The sequence below is a fragment of the Balaenoptera ricei genome, chromosome 11, assembly GCF_028023285.1.
Source record: "Balaenoptera ricei isolate mBalRic1 chromosome 11, mBalRic1.hap2, whole genome shotgun sequence".
Lineage (NCBI taxonomy): Eukaryota > Metazoa > Chordata > Mammalia > Artiodactyla > Balaenopteridae > Balaenoptera > Balaenoptera ricei.
In genome coordinates, this window is record NC_082649.1 from 33,932,784 (window position 1) to 33,952,546 (window position 19,763).

At 54.8% G+C, this 19,763-nt stretch overlaps 1 protein-coding gene across 3 annotated transcripts in view; it reads left to right on the plus strand.

The window, feature by feature from the left end:
- The first annotated feature begins 670 nt into the window (after nt 1-670).
- Nucleotides 671-19,763, plus strand: part of TFEB (transcription factor EB) — a 47,439-nt gene continuing 28,346 nt past the window's right edge. The window contains exon 1 of one of the 3 annotated variants that reach the window (XM_059938725.1): nt 671-878. Coding sequence is in view for 1 of the 3 variants with exons in the window: in XM_059938722.1 (XP_059794705.1) it covers nt 17,133-17,146 (14 nt within the window). In the remaining 2 variants the exon portion in view is untranslated. Of the gene's footprint in view, nt 879-17,127; nt 17,147-19,763 lie in introns of those variants that run through there. The other 2 variants (XM_059938724.1, XM_059938722.1) reach the window with 2 other exon arrangements.

Genomic DNA, 19,763 nt, shown 5'->3' on the forward strand with positions numbered 1-19,763 from the left:
AAATTTCTGTCCAGCAACATGGCAGTGGGGGGTACCTGCAAGCTCGGGCTGATGAGGTCTAGGTGGGGAGGGGGTATATATAAATGGAGAACTCACAATTAGAGGGGAGGTGGGCTCTATTTTATAGTCATATTTCCTTTACCATGCTGACCAACCTTGTCCCTTATGCTCAAGATCCAGGTCTGGTACCCGACTCCAAACCAGGAGGGAAACTTAGGTTTGACACAGAGGGGTTTCTATGGCAACAGCACACCATCTGGGACCCTACATCTTTCCTAGACTCCAGGAAAGTCAGCCCGCTGCAAGCCTCTCCTTGGGGTCAGATAGGCCACAGGGTGTATTGTGGTGATCTGTGGTTCGGACATCACTTATTGAAAAGAGAAAACTTGCAAAAGGGGTATAAACGAAGTGAAACCAAGTTTCCAAACTAAACGCCAAGTCCCTCTACAGGCCTGAACTCACAGAGCGGGACTACAAATCCCGGCGTGCCTAGCCGAGCGGCAGGGAGGACTACGCTTCCCAGCGGGCTCCGCGGCAGGCCGACGTGGGGCGGAGTCGGGCGGGGCGGGGCCGCAGGGTAGGGTGCTGCCCTCTGCCGGGCGCGGCGGGAAGTGGGTGCGGAGTGACAGCAGGAGCCCCGGCGCCGGGCGCGGGGCTCGGTGACAGCGGAGGCGGCGGCCGCCGGCTGGACGTAGGGAGCGGCGGCGGCGCCGACGGCAGAGGGAAGGGCGGACGGGGGCGGGCCTCCCTGGTGGCGCGGAGCCTGAGGAGTCCGGGAGGGGGTGGCCGGCACAGCTCTTGGGCCGGACACCTGAACTTGGGACAAGTTGCCGGAGCCGCGGGGCGCGGGCGGCGGACGGATTGACCTTCATAGTTAGGTGAGCGGCGCCGGGGGGCAAGGGGTGCGCGGAGGGCCCGGAACCCCTGACCGAGGCTCGCCTGCTCCGATCCAGTGGGTCCGGGAGACAGGTGGGTGGGTGGGGGTGTCGGCTGGAAAGGGGAGCGAGACCGTGTGCGCCGCGCTGCCACCCGCCCCGATGTCCGTCTAGCCCGGGACGCCCGGCGCATGGCCGGGGCGGCGCTGCCCGCGGAGCTTGGGAGCCCCTTCAGCCCCTCCCTTCAGGCCCGGGCCGGGGGGCGGCTTCTCTGCGACCTTATGTAACCAGGCGGGAGGGGCCGTGGCGGGCACGGGCCTTCCCGGCCCGGGAGCTGGGAGTCGAAGGGGCGGGAGGCGTGGGAGTGAACTTGCAAGAAGTTTGAGGGCGTGTGGGCCCGGCGCCCACTTACTTCTTCTCCACCGGACGCGGCTGGGGCGGGTGGCACGGGGGAGGGCGCTGGAGGTAGGGGAGGTGTGCGGGGGCCGAGTCCGGCCGGGCCAGGCCCTGCCTGGATGGTCCGGGGGAATGGGAGGGCCGGAGCGGCGCCACGCCCCGGGGGCCGGGCTGCTGGAAGCTGAGGGGGGGGGGCGGGTGGAAGTACCATCCCTCCCTCCCTTCCCGTCCCTTCCTCCCCCTCGGTCTCTTGAAGAAGCCGCCCCTGCCAGAGTCCCCCGGTATCCCTGAGCGCAGTCTTTTTCTCCCCCTTGCATTATTCCACGACCTTAGGGAACCCCAACCCCAGAGCTCACCCACTGCACGCCCCTCTTTCTACCCTCCCTGGAGCTCGCAGCCATCTGCCCGCCCCCTGAGTGTCCCCCTTCGTCTCGGTCCCGAATCCCGGAAAACACGCCCCCTTCCCCCCGATTCCCTGAGTCCGCACCGCCCAACCTCAGGCTGTCCCGCCCCCGAGTCAGCGCTCCTTCTTCTCCCCTCCTCCCGGTACCCCGATCAGCTATTCGGCCGCAGCGAGTGCGCTCGCCTCCTCGAAGGGAGCGGGCTGATGCCAGCTCGGCTCCCCCGCCCCTCGGCCCCCTCCCGCCGGGGGTTCTGGCTTCACGCACGGCTGCCCCGAGCTGCTCAGGGTTGCGCGAGCAGGTTCGCGCCGAAGCCGCCCGGCGCGCCCCAGCCCAGCGCCCAGGGGGAGGGAGGAAGGGAGGGAGGGGGAGAGGGCGCCTGGGGCGGGGCTTGTCTGCGCGAGCGCCCGCATTGCCCAGGGCTCCCCCACCCCCTCCTCATTCCAGGCCAGCCCCTCACCGCGGGGTCCTTCTCAGATGCCCCGTCCACTCCTGCCGTCTTCCTCCCGCCCGTCTGTTCTGGGGATGGTTCTGCGCGAACAGTTTCTGGACTAAACTTTAGCGCTTTGGCTTAGTGTTCTCTGGGGAAGTGTCAGTTAATTGCCTCCCAGACCCCACCCCCCACCCTGAGAGAGGGGTGCTTGGGTGAGCAGGGAAGGGGACAGGCCGGTTCAGGTCCCCAGTGACACCTCTGGGATGTGGGCTCAGGACCCTGCCAGCTGAGATTCCACCGGCCCAAGACCTGGCACTCTTGGGCAACTGGGGGTGGAGAGGAAGGTAGGGGGCCGGTCTCTGGTGTCCTCCACGGCTGCCAGATGTGGGTGCCCTCAGATCAGATCACAGTTCTTGGTTCCTTGGCTTGTTCCCTCTGAGGCCTTCACTCTTCCCAGCCTGAGAGATGGCTCCCAAGCCCTGCCTTCAGGGAGATCACAGTCTGCGAGAGAGACAGCCAGGCCAGAATAGGCTGGAGAGGGGAAGGGCTGGCTGCCTTGGGAGCCCTGCCTGGTAGCCTGAGGTGTGCTTGTACCATGCCTCAGTTTCCCCAGCCGTGGGAAAAATAGCAATTCACTTGGGCCCCTTCATTCTGCCTGCCTCCTGGCTTCTAGATGTGCGTCGGGAACCAGAGAGTATAAATGAAGGGCTGTTTAGGGTGACTCTGTGCTCTGCTTGTGTGGGAGAGCAGCCAATGTTGCTTACAGTTTACAAGGCCTGTTACAGCTGCAGTGCTATTTTGTCCTCAACTCAGATCTCTGAGGTGCAGCCAAATGGGTACCCAGGTCTCCTGGTTCTGTGTCCCATGGAAGGGGTGCAGGGATTGGGGACATCTCGTCAGGTGAGCACTCAATCCAGGGAGAGCCCCTGGGCTTCTGTGGGCTGATGGCCTGGTAACTCACAGTCAGAGGTGGGTAGGAGGGTGGGCCAGGGCAGGCAGAAACCCATCCAGGGTTCTGGGATGATGGGAGTACCCAGTGCTCACCTCCATGGCCAGTGAGGCCTCCCTTTCAGCCTCTCAGCTGGAAAGCAGGTGGGAGGGGCTTCCCACCTCTCAGGCCTGGCTGCCCTTAGAGGGTCTGGCTTCTGGCCTGGATCCCTCCTGGGGCTCTGTTTATGGCTGTAATTGCATCATTAGCCAGAGTTTATAGAGTTACTTAGCACCTGCCCCCACAGGGAGTGGCCTAGCCACCCCCTGGCTTCTGTCTCTTCCTTTTCAAAGTCAACTTGGTTTCTGCCGGCAGCAGGGGTTTCCCCAGCCACAGCTGGCATGAAAGCCAGGTTGGGCCTTTGTCCTAGGGATGGAGGGCAGTCAGCACTTGGGGCCCAGCTTGGGGCTGCCCTGGAGATGACCGTGGAAATTGGGTTGGCCTCCTCTGATACAGAGGGAGGGAGTTCAGAGTTCCCAGAGCTGCCAGAAGTGTCCACATCCCAGGATACAGTGGGTGTTTTTGCATATAGTGTATGTAACCTCATCTGAAAAGAGGGAGATAAAAATGTACAAACTTCACAGGCTGCTGTAAGGAGTCAGGTGCCTGGTACGTGGTGAGTCCAGGGTGCTGCTCTGTATGTCAGTGTGGGATGTATGTGATTGATGGGAGTTTGTGTGTGTGGTTATGAGGTTATAGGTATCTACATACATGTATATAGATGAATTGTGTATATGCATGTCTATGAGAGTGTAACGATAACATTAATAGAATATGCATCTATTCTCTTTATGCTATAATAGAACAATATTGTAATAAATTTTAGTTATCACAATAGTTGTCAACATTTATTGTATATTTACTCTTCAGAATGAGGTAGTACTTATTATTTTCATTATACTGATTCAGAGAAGTTAAGCAGGTTGCCTGAAGTCACATAACCTGGAAGTGGTAGGGATTCTAACCCAGGCCCAACTGAGTCCAAAATCCATGTTCTCAATCCCTGCAGAAGACCACGTCAGGGTTTCCCAGGAGTTCTCTCTTAAAAGGCAGGGTGTGTGGTGGTGCAGGAACCTTCTTTTCCCCCTCCGGGGTCTCCTGCTCTGAGCAGGGGTGGGACTTGCTGAAGCCCCTGCCTCAGGACACACCTGTCTCCTGGCTGCTCTTCTGAGCTGCTGACACAGGTGATGAAGGACCCCTGGCAAGAACTCTCCTGCCCAGCCCGGGGAGGAGATGGGTTCAGACAAGGCTTCCTGGGTCTCCTTGGATACCTCAAACATTCCCTTACAGTGAAGCCCTCAGTAGGCACTTGTTTAATCAGATGTGGAGAAAAGACTGGGGAGCTATTGGGTGAGAAGGGGACAGCAGAGAAAGTCGTGAGAAGAACCCAGGAGACCCCGCGCTGACAGGCCATGTGGTATCACAAAATGCCTATAGTGATAATGTATAAAATATACCTTGACATGACCTGGGACCTGCCTCACATTTTAGCACCCATTCCCACCCTTATTCAACCCTTTCCTCCATCCTGCCCATTTCTCTTTATTAGTGTGGTAGACTGCAAAGATGGCCCAAATTTTCTCCCTCTATGTATCCATGGCCGGTCCCTGCCTCTCTCAGCCTCAGTTTCCGTATCTGTGAACCTAGATCATGTGTGGAGTCCCCTCCAATGCGAGCCTTCTACCGATCTTCCGCAAAGGCACCAAGGCAGGAGAGGCTTCAGAAAGGGTTGGGTATGGGGTGCAGGGGAGGGGGGAGGTGCTGCCCAAGTCCACTCAGGAGAGCTTTCGCTAAAGCCTGGCCCCGTGGAGCGGCCAGCCAGTTTTTCTTGGGACAGAGCCATAGCTACCATGTATTGAGCGCTGGGCTAAGTGTACCCTAGAGCATGAGCTCCAGGGCCAGGGTGCCTGGCCTGGAATCCCAGCTCTGCCACTTACTAGCTGTGTGACCCTGGGCAAGCTGCTTAACCACACTGTGTCTCTGTTTCCACACCTAGAAATCGAGGAGTATAGTAGCACCTACCTAATAGTGCTGTAGGGAGGGCTATGTTGGTGCTCGCTGCATGTACAGGACCTAGAACAGTGCCGTGCTCAAAAAATGTTAATTATCATAATTAACTCCTATAATGTCTTCATTTCTCATTTCCAGGTGAGGAAATAGAGGCATGGAGAGCTCTAAGGGAGAAATAAAGACCTATGGGTTGCAAACAGGCCTCTCCCGTGGGTCTAGCAGCCTCGAGCAAAATGCCTTATATGGGGCTTTGCAGACTCCATGGCCACAGTCCCCACCACTCCCTGTTGTACCACACCCTGCTCGGTCTCCACAATTAACAAGGTAGCAGATTTGGCCATGCCTGCAGCATCTCTACTCCCCCTGCCCTGCCCTGCCCCTTGGGACTCCTAGGATAGCATCTGGCCTGGTCACTTACTACTCACTCCTGACCAGAGGCCCTTCCCCTGCCCTCCTGCTGCCTGGCCCTCTTGCACTCTGACCAGAGATACAGATCTCCTTGTCTGCAATGCCACTAAAAGCAGAGATAAAATCTCAGCCATAAGGCAGGATGTGGAACTTACCGTGCCCACAGGAAGTGCTTTGCTGGCTGTGGGGCAGTGGGGCAGTGGGTGAGAGCAGAGGGCAGCCGAGAGGGGCAGAAGCAAGAGGCAGAGTCATCACCAGTTTTCTTTCCTGTCTCTTAAGTGTGGGCATGAGGAGGAAGAGAAATGAGGTCTGGTCATCCCCACCCTTGCCCAGCTTCCTTGGGGCCAGGCCGCCTTCTTGTCTTCTATCCGCACAGCGGGGTCCCAGAGTCAAATGTGATGCCATGGGATTAATCCAGGAATTCCAACAGACTATCCAGAAACCCATGGTCCATATTCCCTCGTCCCAGCCCTTGTTCATGCTGGTCCCTCCTCCTGGCAACCCCTCCCCTACTCCCCTCCCTATAGGCAAATCCTCTGTCCATAAAGGTACACCCTTCCAGGAGACCAGGGGACTGCTCTATCTGCAGCTCCGGCTGGATGTTGTGATGCCCTGGGGAGCTCTTTTAAAAAAAACTGTTGCATCTGAGTCTTCAGGGAGGGGCTTAGGCATCAATATTAAAAAAAAAAAATTTTTTTTTGTCTGATGATTCTAAAGCCCTGTCTCTAGGACAGTGGTTCTCAAATTTGAGTGGGCATCAGAATCAACTGCAGGATTGTTAAAACAGATTACTGGGCCCCACTCTCAGGGTTTTTAATTGAGTAGGCCTGCAAATTCCAATAGGTCTAGAATTTGCAATTCTGACACGTTTGCTGTTGATGCTAATGCTTCTGGTCCTGGGACCCCACTTTGATAACCTACTGTTTTGCAGCTACCCAGGCCAGAGCTATCTGTTTCCTGGGTCTCCGATTCCTTTGGGTCTCTTAGGCCTGTCTGCTTTTCGAATCCAGGTCCCCAGGGGCAGGAACCACTCTGAGACCATTTGGTGACCCCTAGTCTCTGGTATGGTCAGCCCTCCCTCCCCCATCCTGACTTTCTGCCCCCACCTCCCATTACTCTGACCAGTGTCCAGTCTTAGCCCCACCCTTCAGGACAGGTGCTCAGGAAATAGTTTCTGCTTAAGGCAAGGTGAGGTGGACAGCACCAGCCCCGAGAGTCATCAGGACACGGGGGCGGTGGGGTCTGAAGCTCCCGTAAAAGTGCTTGGAGCCAGGGTGGCATTGCTGGCACCAGGGTGGAGGTGTCCAAAGCAGCCCAAAGTGAGGCTGTAGAAAGACCCATCATGTTATTTTACTTTCCCACCCTGTGGAGGGTGTTTGATCACTGAATTGCATTTTTTGGTTAATAATAAAAATGATAATACACATGCAAGAAATAGGCATTTCCTTCTCCTTTCTTCACCCAGCCTGGAGATGTTGGAATGGTGGGTGGGGGTCATTGTTGGGAGTAGGGATGTGTCCATCATCTTCCAGGGGGTCCTGGGCCTTGAGGGCAGCAGATAGTCGGGTGACACTGGGGTTTCACTGGGAGGCCTGTGTGGGTGGAGTCTTCCTTGGAAGCTGGGGGAGTTGCAGGGAAGCCTTCTGGGAAGTGAGAAGAGGTGATGGCAGGTCCTCCAGCCCTGCAGGGGGGTGGTGAGATGAGCTGGAGTCGGAGCCCATCAATCTACAGACGAATGGACTGCTCCAAGGTCACACTCTGAGTACAGGGGTGGGGTCTGTCTTGTAGGATGCAGTATCGCCAGTGCCTGGAGAGAGGCTGGTGTGTAGTGGGTGCTCAGTACAGCTTCATGAAGTGAGTGAGCGAGCATGAATTGGGCCCCGGTCATGTGCTCAGAAACGAGGACACACAAATGCTTTACCCGTGGTCTCTGCCCTGCAGGAACGTCACCATTTAAGACCCAGGGACTGGTTCCCAGGGACTTGTACAAGGAGGAGCTCCCCGCCTCTGCCCACAGTGATCCAGGCCCAGCCTGGCTCTAGCATGGGACTCACAGCCTGTCCCTCCCCGCAGAGAGTTTGCAGCAGCAGCCCTGCCCCCTACCCCCCCACCCCCCACCCCCCACCCCAGTTCTACCAGTGGGTCTGTGGGGTGGGGCTCCGGTTTGTTTTCTCCTGTTTGCCTAGGGAAGTCACAGCCTGTCCTCAGCCTTGTTTACAGTTGGTTTGGGGACAGCACCTGCCCCAGCTCCTACATCCCTGAGGGGTGCAGTGTGGCCAGGAGGTGACACACTATCCTGTCAACCCCCTGCCGCCTCTGTCCCCTCCCTGCCCTGGCCAGGTGTGCTCTCAGCTGCCCCTGCCAGCGAGGCACCATCTGGCTTCGCCGTGGGCTGATTGGAGCTGCAGGGCTGTGGGCCTCAGAGGCCGGCTGGCGCAGCCCCTGTGTTGTCGAGAGGAGGGGACCGGGATCCAGGGAGTGCGGGGGACCCACTCCAGCATCCATTGGGGTCAGCAGGCACGGACTGAGTTGGGGCCTGGCACTGTGCCGGCCAAGCAGGGTGGATGGGAATAAAGACACGGCTCCTCCCCCAAAACTGATAGCCTGGTGGGGAATTTCAGTAACTGCAGAGGACAGTGAAAGGCAGAGTGATGTGAGATAGTACAGAGCCGTGGACTAAATGACCACAAATGTGTCGACGCCTGGCCCTTTGGTCTGAAGAGCATTCTTCCTTTTTTTTTTTAATTAATTTTTATTGGAGTATAGTTGATTTACAATGTTGTGTTAGTTTCAGGTGTACAGCAAAGTGAATCAGTTATACATATCCACATATCCACTCTTTTTTTAGATTTCTATTCCCATCTAGGTCATTACAGAGTATTGAGTAGTGTTCCCTGTGCTATACGGTAGGTCCTTATTAGTTATCTATTTTATATATAGTAGTGTGTATATGTCAATCCCAATCTCCCAATTTATCCCTCCCCCGCAGAAGGGCATTCTTCCTTGGTCCAGAGGGAGTTTTTACAGAAGGGCTCGTGCCAGCACTGAGAACTTGGCTCAGCCCTTCTCACCCCTTGAGCTCCAGAAAGGGTGGCTCTCTCGATCCCTGGGTCCTCCCACCCAGGGGTTACCTCTGCAGGCCCAGGAGCCTTCCTTCCTGGATAGAGTCCTTTCTTCCCAGAGGCCTAGAGGCTGCTGAGTGAGAGGTGAGGCCACAGGGAGGCTGCTGGCTCCTGAGCTACCCGCCTGTCATTTGAAGCCCTGGGTTCTGGGGCACACGGTGCTAAATTGGGTGCAACAGCTCAGGCCTCTTTGGGCACACCTGTTGCTGAGCCCCAAGACTTGGGCTTGGAACCGGAGCAGTGCCTCTGCCCCCCAACCTCCAGCATCCCTCTCTTCCCCCCTCTTTCCTTTGCCCCTCACATCACCATCCCTCTGACCCTTCATGTAGTTCCACGGCATCTGGAACATCAGGCCTAGATGCGGGTGTGTCTCCCTGTCCTGCTTCATCTTCTTCATTTCATTTTTCTGCCTCCCTCCTTCTTTTGGTGTATTTAGAGGGTGTGTGAGGCCCGCCCTGCTCCCCTAGGGCCTTCCCAGTGTGGACCTCTGAGCTCTGCTGTCGGGGACCCAGAGGAATGACCCAGGGCAGGGTGAGGTGGGTGTGAGGGAGCCCAGCATCATGCAACCCCCTGCCCTTGGCCACCAGGGGCATATGGTGGCTGGGATGCCCGGGGGTGGGTGGGAGATCAAAGGGCCTGGTCCTGTGGGCTGACGGGCAGCCCATAGTCTGGGCCAGCTGGAGGAGCCCCTCTACAGACAGCCCTGGGTGTCACTGGCTCCTCCAGACCTGTGACTAACTATAGGTTCTCATCCAGTAGGTTTGGTCTAATCATAGTGGTTTTCAAAGCCAGGTGTGAGAAGAAAATATTAGAACTTCTATTTCTATGTATTTCTATCTCATCCTTTTGTCCCTCCTTTTATGGTGAAATATAGCATAATTGCCAAAAGGAGCATAAACCTATATGGATAATATAATAAATAATTATAAAAGTGAACACCCAGGTTACCACCACCCAGAGGAAGAAACAGAATGTAACCTGCATTCTGAAATCAACTTGTGTGCCCCACCTTGGTCATAAGCCCCTCCCCCAGAGCAAACCACTGTTGTGACTTTCAAGATAATCAGTTCCTTGCTTTCCTTTATCATGTAACCACCTGTACCTGCATCCTTTAGCAAGAGAGTTTAGTTTTGCCTGATTTTGAGTCTCTAGAGCTGGAATGACACTGAACATGTTCTTTTGTCACGTTGTGAGATCCGTCCACCATTGTTGTGTGTAGCTGTGGTGTGTTCATTTTCACTGCTGTATAGTATTCACTGTATGAACTTGTTACCATATTTGTATCCATCCCACCACTCATGGACTTTTGGGTTGCTTTCCTTTTCTGGCTACTGTGAACAATGCTGTAAGAACATCCTGGAATTTGCTTCTTGGTACACTGGTGCATACACTTCTCCAGAGTCCATATAACCCGGAGCGGAATTGCTAGAGCACAGGGTATGCAATGCATATTTCAACTTTAGTAAATACTGTGTTAGGTGGTTGCATCAATTTACTCCTCACTGGTGACACCTAAGAGTTCCTATTGCTCTATATCCTCACTAACACTTGGTATTGGTAGACTGTTTCAGTTCTGTCCCACTGGTGAGCGTGTAACAGTATCTCATCATGGGTGTAATTTATATTTCCCTTCTCACCTTTTTTATAGATCTATTTTTGTGTATGTTTGCTCACATGCATGATATATTAATACACTGGTATTTATAAGCAATCCCTGAGAAAAGAAACTAATATTGGGGGTGCTCAAAATTTTTTACTCACAGGGGTGAGTGATCAAAATAATTGAAAGACCACTGAAATATTGAATGCCAGGGCGGGGGCTGGTTTATAGGTTGGCGGGGGGAGGTGGTCTTGGGACGAGATTCCCAAGTGGCACTGGCTGCCAATGAGGCAGCTCTGCCCAGAGGGTACTGAGCCGACAGGGTACTTACAGCACCTTCAGGCCCTCCTGCCTGGCACATCTAGGGCTCCAGCAGATACCCTTCAATTTAGAATTGGCAGGTGCCCATCTTTCAGGTCCTTTTAGGGCAGTAGTTCTCTTTGTCTCCCAGGGGACATTTGGCAATGTCTGATGACATTTTTGGTTGTCACAACTCAGGGAATCCTACTGGCATCTAGTGGGTAGAGGCCAGAGATGCTGCTAAAGGTCCTAAAATGCTCAGAACAGCCTGGCAACAAAGAGTTATCTGGCCCCCGGTGTCAGTCATGTTGAGGTTGAGAAACTCTGTTCTAGGGAAGGATCCAGGAACCTGAGATTTGCCATGACCTCGCTGTGTGGCCTTAGGGAAGTGACTAAATGCTTTGAGCCTCAGTCTCCTCATCTAAAGAGGAGGGTGGCAAGGGTTGCTGCCCCCTCCCCTTCATAGGTTGTTGTCAGGACTGGGGAGAGGGTGGCTGTGTAGGCATCTTGGGAAGCATCCCTGCAAAGGGGCCCATGGCCATTGTTTCCAGGGGGTGGGGGGTTTCCAGCGCCAGCCCTTCCCCTCGACTGTGCTCCCTGTCCGTGCGCTGAGCTGGAGGCGTCAGGTGATGGCCGTGAGCCTCCTGCTACTCCAGGTCTCAGAGGGCTGTGGGGGAACTGCCCTGAGGGCCCCTGCCTTTTGATGAGGGCTGCAGAAATGAGGGGCTCTCTGGGGAGCCCTGGGGCCCAGGAAAAACCATTTCTGACTTTGTCCTCAGCTGGGTGGGAGTCCAAGGTTGTGTGGGGTGATAAGAGGTGCTTATCATACTCCTTATCTGAGGCCCCATTTCAAGTCCGGTGGTGAAGCGTGGGAGCCAGAGGTCATCCTTAGGGGCTTTGTACACCCAGGCCAAGCTTTGTGTCCCTCTGGAGTTTGCTATCTCAGGGAGGGCCCAGGATTGGGCCAGAGTCTGGGTCAGAGCTCTCCGGGCCTCTTTGACCTCCCCATTCTGAGGCTCACCTCACCCCATGCATCTTCAGGAACCTTGGCGTGCCTAGTCTCCCCGCCACTACACTATCCCTTCCTGAGACTTACTCTCGTGAAAGGGCCTAGTAAACTCATCCACCCTGAGATGTAGATGACTAATGACAGCTCAGTGACTGCCAGCCTTTCTTGACAAGCAGTATCTACCTACCAGGGCTGGGAGTCCCTTAGCCACGAGAAAGAAACACTAACGAAATGTCAAGTGTCTCAGGCTGTTAGAGAAGTGCTTCGGGGGCTGAGGAACCTCTGAAATCGCGTGTGTAACAAGAGCATTTTCCCACAAGTGAGAATCGTACGGTGGCTCAGATCTCCCCAGAGCTGCACAGGACTGTGCTGGGTCTCAGGGTCCATTTCAAGGTGGGCCAGAGTGAGAGTGTGAATTGGGTGTCTGAGAGTGTGAATTGGGTGTCTGGAGGCCCTGGGAAGGCTGAAGGCTGAGGTCACAGGTGTGGGGTCAGTCAGGAAAGTGGTGAACCGTGGGGCTTCTGGCTAAGGGGACACACACCTCCAGGAGGGACAGGGAGGATGTGTGGGTTAGGGTCTGGCCCGCACGGGACCTAGTAGGATTCCTGCAAATTCTTGCCCCTCTGTGCCTCTCCATCTCGGTGCAGGGGCAGCTTGGCCTGGGTTCCTGTGCGGCTCTGTGGGCAGTGGGGCTGTCATTGGCTCAGTCTGGAGCAGGGAGGGACCCTGTAGGTGGCCTGGAGCCCCGGGTCCGCGAGATGGGAGCTGGGAGCCCATCTGCATTGGGTAGAGTTGTGGGTATGAGAGGCCTTCTGGGCGTGTGGTTCCCTCTGCACTGTGAGTAATCCTCAGCCACATTTGCAGCTCCCAGGGGATTGTGCAACTTCCTCTCAGGCCAAGGTGCAGGGGGCTGGGTGAGAAACAGCACTGGGGAAAATGAGGAAACTGGGGCCTGCGCTGGGGCCAGGGGCACGGCCCTGGGCTCTGGACCCCCGAAGAGCTGAGCGTTCCTGGGGGCCTCCTTCCAGGGGGCTGCCCTCTCCAGGTACACGGGCATGTGTGCATGTGCGTGTGCGTGTGTGTGTGTGTCTTTGGGGAGCTGGGTTAGTGGGGATGAGGTCCCGCAGGCTGCGCTGGCATGTGGGTATCTTTTGAGCGGGGTCAGGGCTGGGGAAGCAGGCGGTGAAGGGAGGGGCTGGGGAGAGGATGGGATGGTGGAAAGCATGCGAAATCAGGAGAAGCAGACTGCCAGCCCCACCTCTGCGGAGCCGTGCAGCCCTGGCCAGTGTAACTAAGCGCTGCCTGCCTCCTCTCCTCCTCTCCTCCTCTCCCAGGCTCGTCTGAGCCTCTGGTGAGAAGGTAATGGGCATGATGCACTTAGCCCGGCGGCCAGGCTGCAGGAAATACACGCTGACGTCAGGATTGGGAGCAGACACTGCCGGGCCAGCTGGGTTCAAATCCTGGCCCTGCCGCTTTTGCAGCTGTGTGATCCTGGGGCCTCAGTTTTCTCTTCTGTAAAATGGAGATGACAGTTACAGTGCCCACGGTGTGGGTTCATTCTGAGGAGTAAAAGACTTAATTCACGGAGAGTGCTCAGAACAGCACCTGGCACAGGTTAATGTCGTACCTGTATGTGAGCATGTTTGTGTACAAACAGCAAAACACCAGGTTCACGGTGATTATTTCTGATGGCGAGGATTTGACTGGGGACTGGGGATACTAATAAGAGCTCCTGTTTCCAGACCTCACTCCACGTCAGATGCTGGGCCAAATGCTTGACCTGTGCCAGCCCCTTGGACCCTCACACTCACCCTATGAGGTGGGTGCTGTCATCACCCCCATTTCACAGATGGGGACACGGAGGCACAGAGGCATCGCGTGACTTACCAGGGCAGTAATGTCAGTGACGAGAACAGCAGAATGATCTGCCTTAGCCCTGCTGGACCTCCTCTGGGTTCGGCTGGAGGTGGGCGGGTAGAGAGGAGGGAGCAGGGTGTGTTGTGAGGAGGGGGTGGGGGCCCACCTCACGGCCCATCAGCTCCGGCCAGGAGCCCTGTCTTCTCTTTGTACCATCTCCAATCACATAGTCAACAAATATAAAGAATGACATTAATATAGGGAACGGCTTTTTCGTAGTGGGAGGGAATGGACTTCCTTGTGCAGAGCTCCCTGCCCGTGGGTGGACTTTCTTTTTTTTTTTTTTTTTTAGAAATTTATTTATTTATTTATATTTATTTTTGGCTGTGTTGGGTCTTCGTTTCTGGGCGAGGGCTTTCTCCAGCTGCGGCAAGCGGGGGCCACTCTTCATCGCGGTGCGCGGGCCTCTCACTATCGCGGCCTCTCCCGTTGCGGAGCACAGGCTCCAGACACGCAGGCTCAGTAGTTGTGGCTCACGGGCCTAGTCGCTCCGCGGCATGTGGAATCTTCCCAGACGAGGGCTCGAACCCGTGTCCCCTGCATTGGCAGGCGGATTCATAACCACTGCGCCACCAGGGAAGCCCCCGTGGGTGGACTTTCGAGAAGAGTTGAAGGCCGCTCACCTGGGGGGCAGGATGGGGCAGGATGGTCATGAACGTGGCTCCAAATTCAGGCAGCCCTGGCTCTGACCCCTGCCTGAGCCGTTTACTCTGTGACCTTGGCCTCAGTTTCCTCACATGTAAAACTCCTCCCAGTCCCTTCCTCTTAAGATGACCGTGAGGATGAAATGAGATACCATAATAAAATGCTTAGCACAGGCCTGGCCGGAGTCAGTGTCCGCCAAATGGATGCCTCTCTTAGGCACCTGTTACACAGAGAGTCGTGTGCCAGGCAGGGAGTGGGGCTATACAGATATCCTTGAAGGGCCATTCTTTGAACTGTGGATCAGGACCACTGATTGGACCCTAATCTGGCCATGAAATCAGCTTAGTGGGTCTCAATGAAAATGAAATGAAAAGGAAGTAATAAATTAAATGGAAAAGAATGATAGGAAACATCCAAGCGTATTGCACAGTACTGGTAAGTGTTGTTTTGTACAACTTTTTTGGAGTTTCATGTGCATGTGTACACGCACTCCGTGTGTGTGTGTGTGTGTGTGTGTGTGTGTGTGTGTGTGTCCTGGGTCAAATAAAATACACTTTTCTGTGAGTCATGGTCAAAATATTTGGGGCCACCGCCTGAGAGATGATCTCCCTCCCGTGCAGTGATGTTTATGGAGCACCTACTCAGTGTTAAGACCCAGCTCCACATGTGGGAGCCAGACTGGGGGGTTGGGACCCAATTCTTAGCAAGGTGGCTGTGTGAGCGGGCCCGGTGGGGGTCAGCAGACACAGAGGGCAGGGGGTGGCTAGGGAGGGCTTCCTGGATGATGACATGCATGGGGTGGGGACAGTGAGGGGAGGCAATGCCTGGGGTGAGTGCTTGACTTGGGGTCTGGAGATAGAGAGCCCCCCAGTGGGGGCTCCCTGTCAGTGGAGGGCTGCGGGGCCAGGCCTGGCCAGAGGTGAGGGTGAGGGTTGTCTCAAGGCACTGGGTGAGGGCTGTGCATGTCTTCCCTGGCTGGGGTGGGGTGGGGTAGAGGAGGACTCAGGTTTACTGATGCTCCGCCCACCCCAAGACTTGCAGGATCTGCAGTGATGGGTGGGACTCAGGGCTCAGATACTCTCCCTCCTCCCCTTGGCCCCTGGGAGTCTCCTGAGTCTTCGCCTCCTTTTTGCTGCCCCGGCTGGCTCAGATGGGCCTGGCCTGGGACCTGGCTCAGCCCTGTGAGCTCAGTCCAGGAGCCAGAAGCCTTTCTATGACTTAGATCTCTGCCCGGGCTAAGTTGGGGTCTCTGTTTCTTCATCTATAAAGTGGGCATACAAATCCCTGAGCAGCCAGCCGTCTGGGTGGTGATGCCCATCTTGTGACCTAACAGGGCTGAGCTGGCTACAGGAAGTGTGGCGAGCTCTGGGTGGGTTGTAACTGTTGTCTCTAAGGCTGGGAGGGCTGGGGCAGGTCATGAGGATATCAGCTGCCTCGCTGGAGAGCCCCCCCACCTCCCCACCCCGTGAGCTGGGGCAAGGGTGGGGAGAGGCCTGTGACCCATGGTGAGCTGGGGATATCCCCAGCTCTGAGGGGGAGGTGGCCCATTAGGGGCCCCAGGGGATGAGACCCAGGTTTGGCCTGGGTCTGGGAAACCCAACCTCCAGAGCCCCCACCTACATGGGGTACCCGAGGAGCCCCAGCTTGGAGGCCTGTGATGCCAGGTGGAGGGTCTGTGTCCTTGGACTTATTGGCAGAGGTCAATTTTCAGGAAGCTGTGGGTGGCTTTGAGCCTGCCAGACCCAGAACCCAGAGGCTCAGGCGTGAGCTCCCACAGGAGGATGTGGTATTTAATGAGAGGTCACGTATATTGAGTACCTACTGTATGCCAGGCACTTTTGTATATTTGCAAATTGAATCTTCACAGTAACCTAACATGCAGGTCTTTTTATCATCCCGTTTTTAGGTGAGGAAACTGAGGCTCAGAATGGTCAAATCTCTCTCGCTAGCTAGTGAGTGGCAGAGCTGGGCCGAGGGCATGAGTTCTGGATTCAGGCTGCCAGGGTTGAAAGCCAGGCAGTAGCACTTGCCAGCTGTGCAACCTTGGACAAGAGCCTGAACCTCTTTGCCCATTCATTTCTTGCTCTGTGAAATGGGTATAACCACAGTGCCCTCCTCAAAGGGTTGTTGTGAGAATTCCATGAGATTATGGAGGTCAAGTGCTTGGTACTTAGGACACCATCTCTCCTGTCTGTACCAGGGAACCATTGTGTGGCCCGGGGCCCATTCTCTGGTCTCCTTGGGTCCCAGTCTCCTCAGCTGTGTGACACAGGGTACTGACCCCCTCCCTGCCCTTCTCAACAGAATTGCTGAGGATCAGATGGGATCAAAACCCCGGATGGGTCCTGGGGGAGGCCTTCACAGAACAGAAATGCTAGACTCTTCAGCCCCCAGAGCTACCAGGAATTTTTCAGGGCTTGGAGCTAACTGCAGGTCCCGATGTATTTTGTCTGGGCCTGCTTCAAGCTTTCATGTTTCCTGCTGGCCCGTGGAGGCATTTGAAGTGCTGACCCCAGATCTACTCCAGAGTTTCTCAAGGAGTGTTCTGTGGAAGGGTTTGGTGATCAAGCAGGTGTGGGAGAGTTGAAAAAAAAAGTAAAATGGATTTCTTTGCTACAGGACTTGTCAGAGCCTTTGATATGCTAATATTCCTTATGCACCTCCAGTGTGTGGTCATGGTATACTTCAGGATATTTCAAAGGCCTGGTGTTCAAAGCTCCATTTTCCAGATGGAGAAACTGAGACCTAGAGTGAAGCCTAGGAAATGATTTTCCCAGATCATGCAGTTATCTCTAACAGAGCTGTGACTAGAGCCCAGGGCTCCTGGCTCCATGGCCCGTGCTCTGCCCAGGACACCGACTTCCTTCTCTCCTTCCTCTCTTCTTCTCAGAGAAACGTGTGTGGTGCTGCTCCCTTCCTGAAGGCCCTCACCTTTTTCTGGCCCCTTCCCTCTGCCTCCCAGCAGCGTTAGAGGGTGTCCTGTTCCTTCTGGGTGTCGCTGGAAGAGGAGCATACGGGCTCCTGGGAGATGCTTCTGGGCTGGTAGGTGGCAATAAGGCTTCATCCCAGCTGAGGGGCTCCTAGCAAGTTAATTCAGTTTTCTGAGCCTCAGTCTCTTCAACTGTAGAGTGATACTCATCACCTTGTCTCTCACCTGCAGATACTGAGGGGTTCAGCTCTGACACCTTGTGTGAATGTGCTCTGTTAATCTTCAGTTCATGTCCAGATGTCCATGAGTCTAGCAATTCTGATCATTTCGGGGTGGGGGCGATGAGGGAAGAACATGGAAGAAATGTGGGAGCCCCTGGCCGTGGGATCTGGCATGGTTCTGACTCCCATGGTCCGATTTGCTCCCCGTATTTGACATCTGCCCTTTAGTATATTGCTGGTCCTCTCTGGTCTCAGTTCCCCTGGTCACCTAGGAAGTGGGCTGGTCTGGCTGACACTAGGGACCCGTTTCACGGGTGAGGGGAGGGGAGCCGGGGGCATGGTTTCCCAGTGTCCTGTGGGGAGCTGGTGTCAGAATTGGGAAAGAAACTCAAGTGTCTCGGTGCCTCAGTATGGCTCCGCCTTGAGCATGGTGGTCTCCAGAATCTGCCCACTCCTCTGATCCCCCGGCCCCTTCAGGCAGGGAGTGTGTGCGGGCGTGCCCACATCTCTATCCACTCAGCAGTTGGGGTATAAATATCCCAGGCTCTCTGCGGGCTGCCAGGGGCTCCGGGTGCAAGGCTGGGGGGTGGGCCAGGCTGGCTTGGGAGGTGGGAGGTGGTGGTGCCTCCCTGGCAGTGTCCTCTCCCCGAGGGCTGTTTGCCCGAGTTATTCTTAGCACTGACTCATTATAGAGACTATTTTTAATCCTGTTTCTAAGCATTGCCAACATCTGGTGCAGACAGTACTGAAGGGGGTGGGGGTGGCAGGGCGACCCTTTGGGCATTGCTGGGGACCAGAGCCTCTGGCAGGACAGCAAGGACAGAGTCTTCTGCTTCCTGCACCTGCCACTACTTAAAACTGGGCATGCAGTAGGCGTCCTATTTGTGCTTGAATGTTGTTGGCTCACCCACGACCTCATCCTTCCAGCGCCTGTCGGTGGGGGTGGGGAGGTGGGCTGGGGGTTACCATCCAGCCGGACAGCATGAGCTGATGGTACTCATCCGGTAGGCTTTCCCACGTCCATCCCTCAGGGATTCAGTCAGCCTCTGACTCCTGAAGAGAAGGGCCTCAGAGCAGGAGGGCAAGCCCCGAGCTGGGGCACTTGTTACAGCCAGTGCTGTGGGAGGAGCCAGCAGACATTATAGGGAAGGAGGGTACTCAGTGGTGAGGTGTGCAGGCTCCAGGGCCAGACAGCCTGGGCTCAAGTCCTGGCTTTGCTCCTTCCTAGCTGTGTGACCTTGGGCAAGTCCTCAACCTCTCTGTGCCTCAGTTTCCTCATCTGTGAAGTTGGGGTGGGAGTAGAGTGTTGTAAGGATTCAGTAAAATAATAATGTACCAAGTGCCTACCTAGTAAGTGCTGTATAGTAGGGAGCTGGTGGTATTGTCATTATTGCTATTGTTATTGTTACTAGTGAGAACCTCTGTGTGTGCCCTGAGTTGGGGAGGAGGCGTCTTGGCTGTTCTCTGAGTGAGGTGAAGCTTGGCATGGGGCTCAAAGTGGTTGTACGCGGGCATCATGATGGGGTGATTTCTGCCAGGCTGCCCCGAGGGGTCAAGGGCACACAGGTGGGTTGGAATGTGGGCTTTGCCCTTCACAGGTTGGTTGAGTCACTTTTCTTTCTTTTCTTTTTTTTTTTATATATTCTTTTCCATTACGGTTTATCACAGGACATTGAATATAGTTTCCTGTGCTATACAGTAGGACCCTGTTGTTTATCCATCCTATATGTAATAGTTTACATCTGCTAATCCCAAACTCCCAACCCGTCCCTCCCCCACAACCACAAGTCTGTTCTCTACGTCTGTGAGTCTGTTTCTGTTTTGCAGATAGGTTCATTTGTGCCATACTTTAGATTCCACATATAAGTGATATTATATGGTATTTGTCTTTTTCTTTCTGATTTACTTCACTTAGTATGATAATCTCTAGTTGCATCCATGTTGCTGCAAATGGCATTATTTTGTTCTTTTTTATGGCTGAGTAATATTCCATTATATATATGTACCACATGTTCTTTATCCATTCATCTGTCAAAGGATATTTAGGTTGTTTCCATGTCTTGGCTATTGTGAATAGTGCCGCTGTGAACATTGGGGTGCATGTATCTTTTTGAATTACAGTTTTGTCTGGGTACATGCTCAAGAGTGGGGTGGCTGGATCATATGGTAATTCGATTTTTAGTTTTCTGAGGAACTTCTACACTGTTTTCCATAGTGGCTGCACCAACTTACATTCCCACCCACTCACTTAACTTTTCTGAACATCCATTTCTTTACCTTCATGACAGAGATGATACTACGTAGGCCATAGAGTTATGGTGGAAAATAAAGCATTTGATGTTCGTGGAGCATTTTACCCAGTGCTGGGCACACGGTAGGACCTGAATCCATGAGACTTTCTTTCGTTTGTTTTTTGCTGTGTCCCTTTCCCATGTGACAGATGGGGTGCCCTGGGGCTGGAGGTTTGGACGGCGGGGGCTGGGGTCCTAGCTCTCAGTGAGCTATGTGC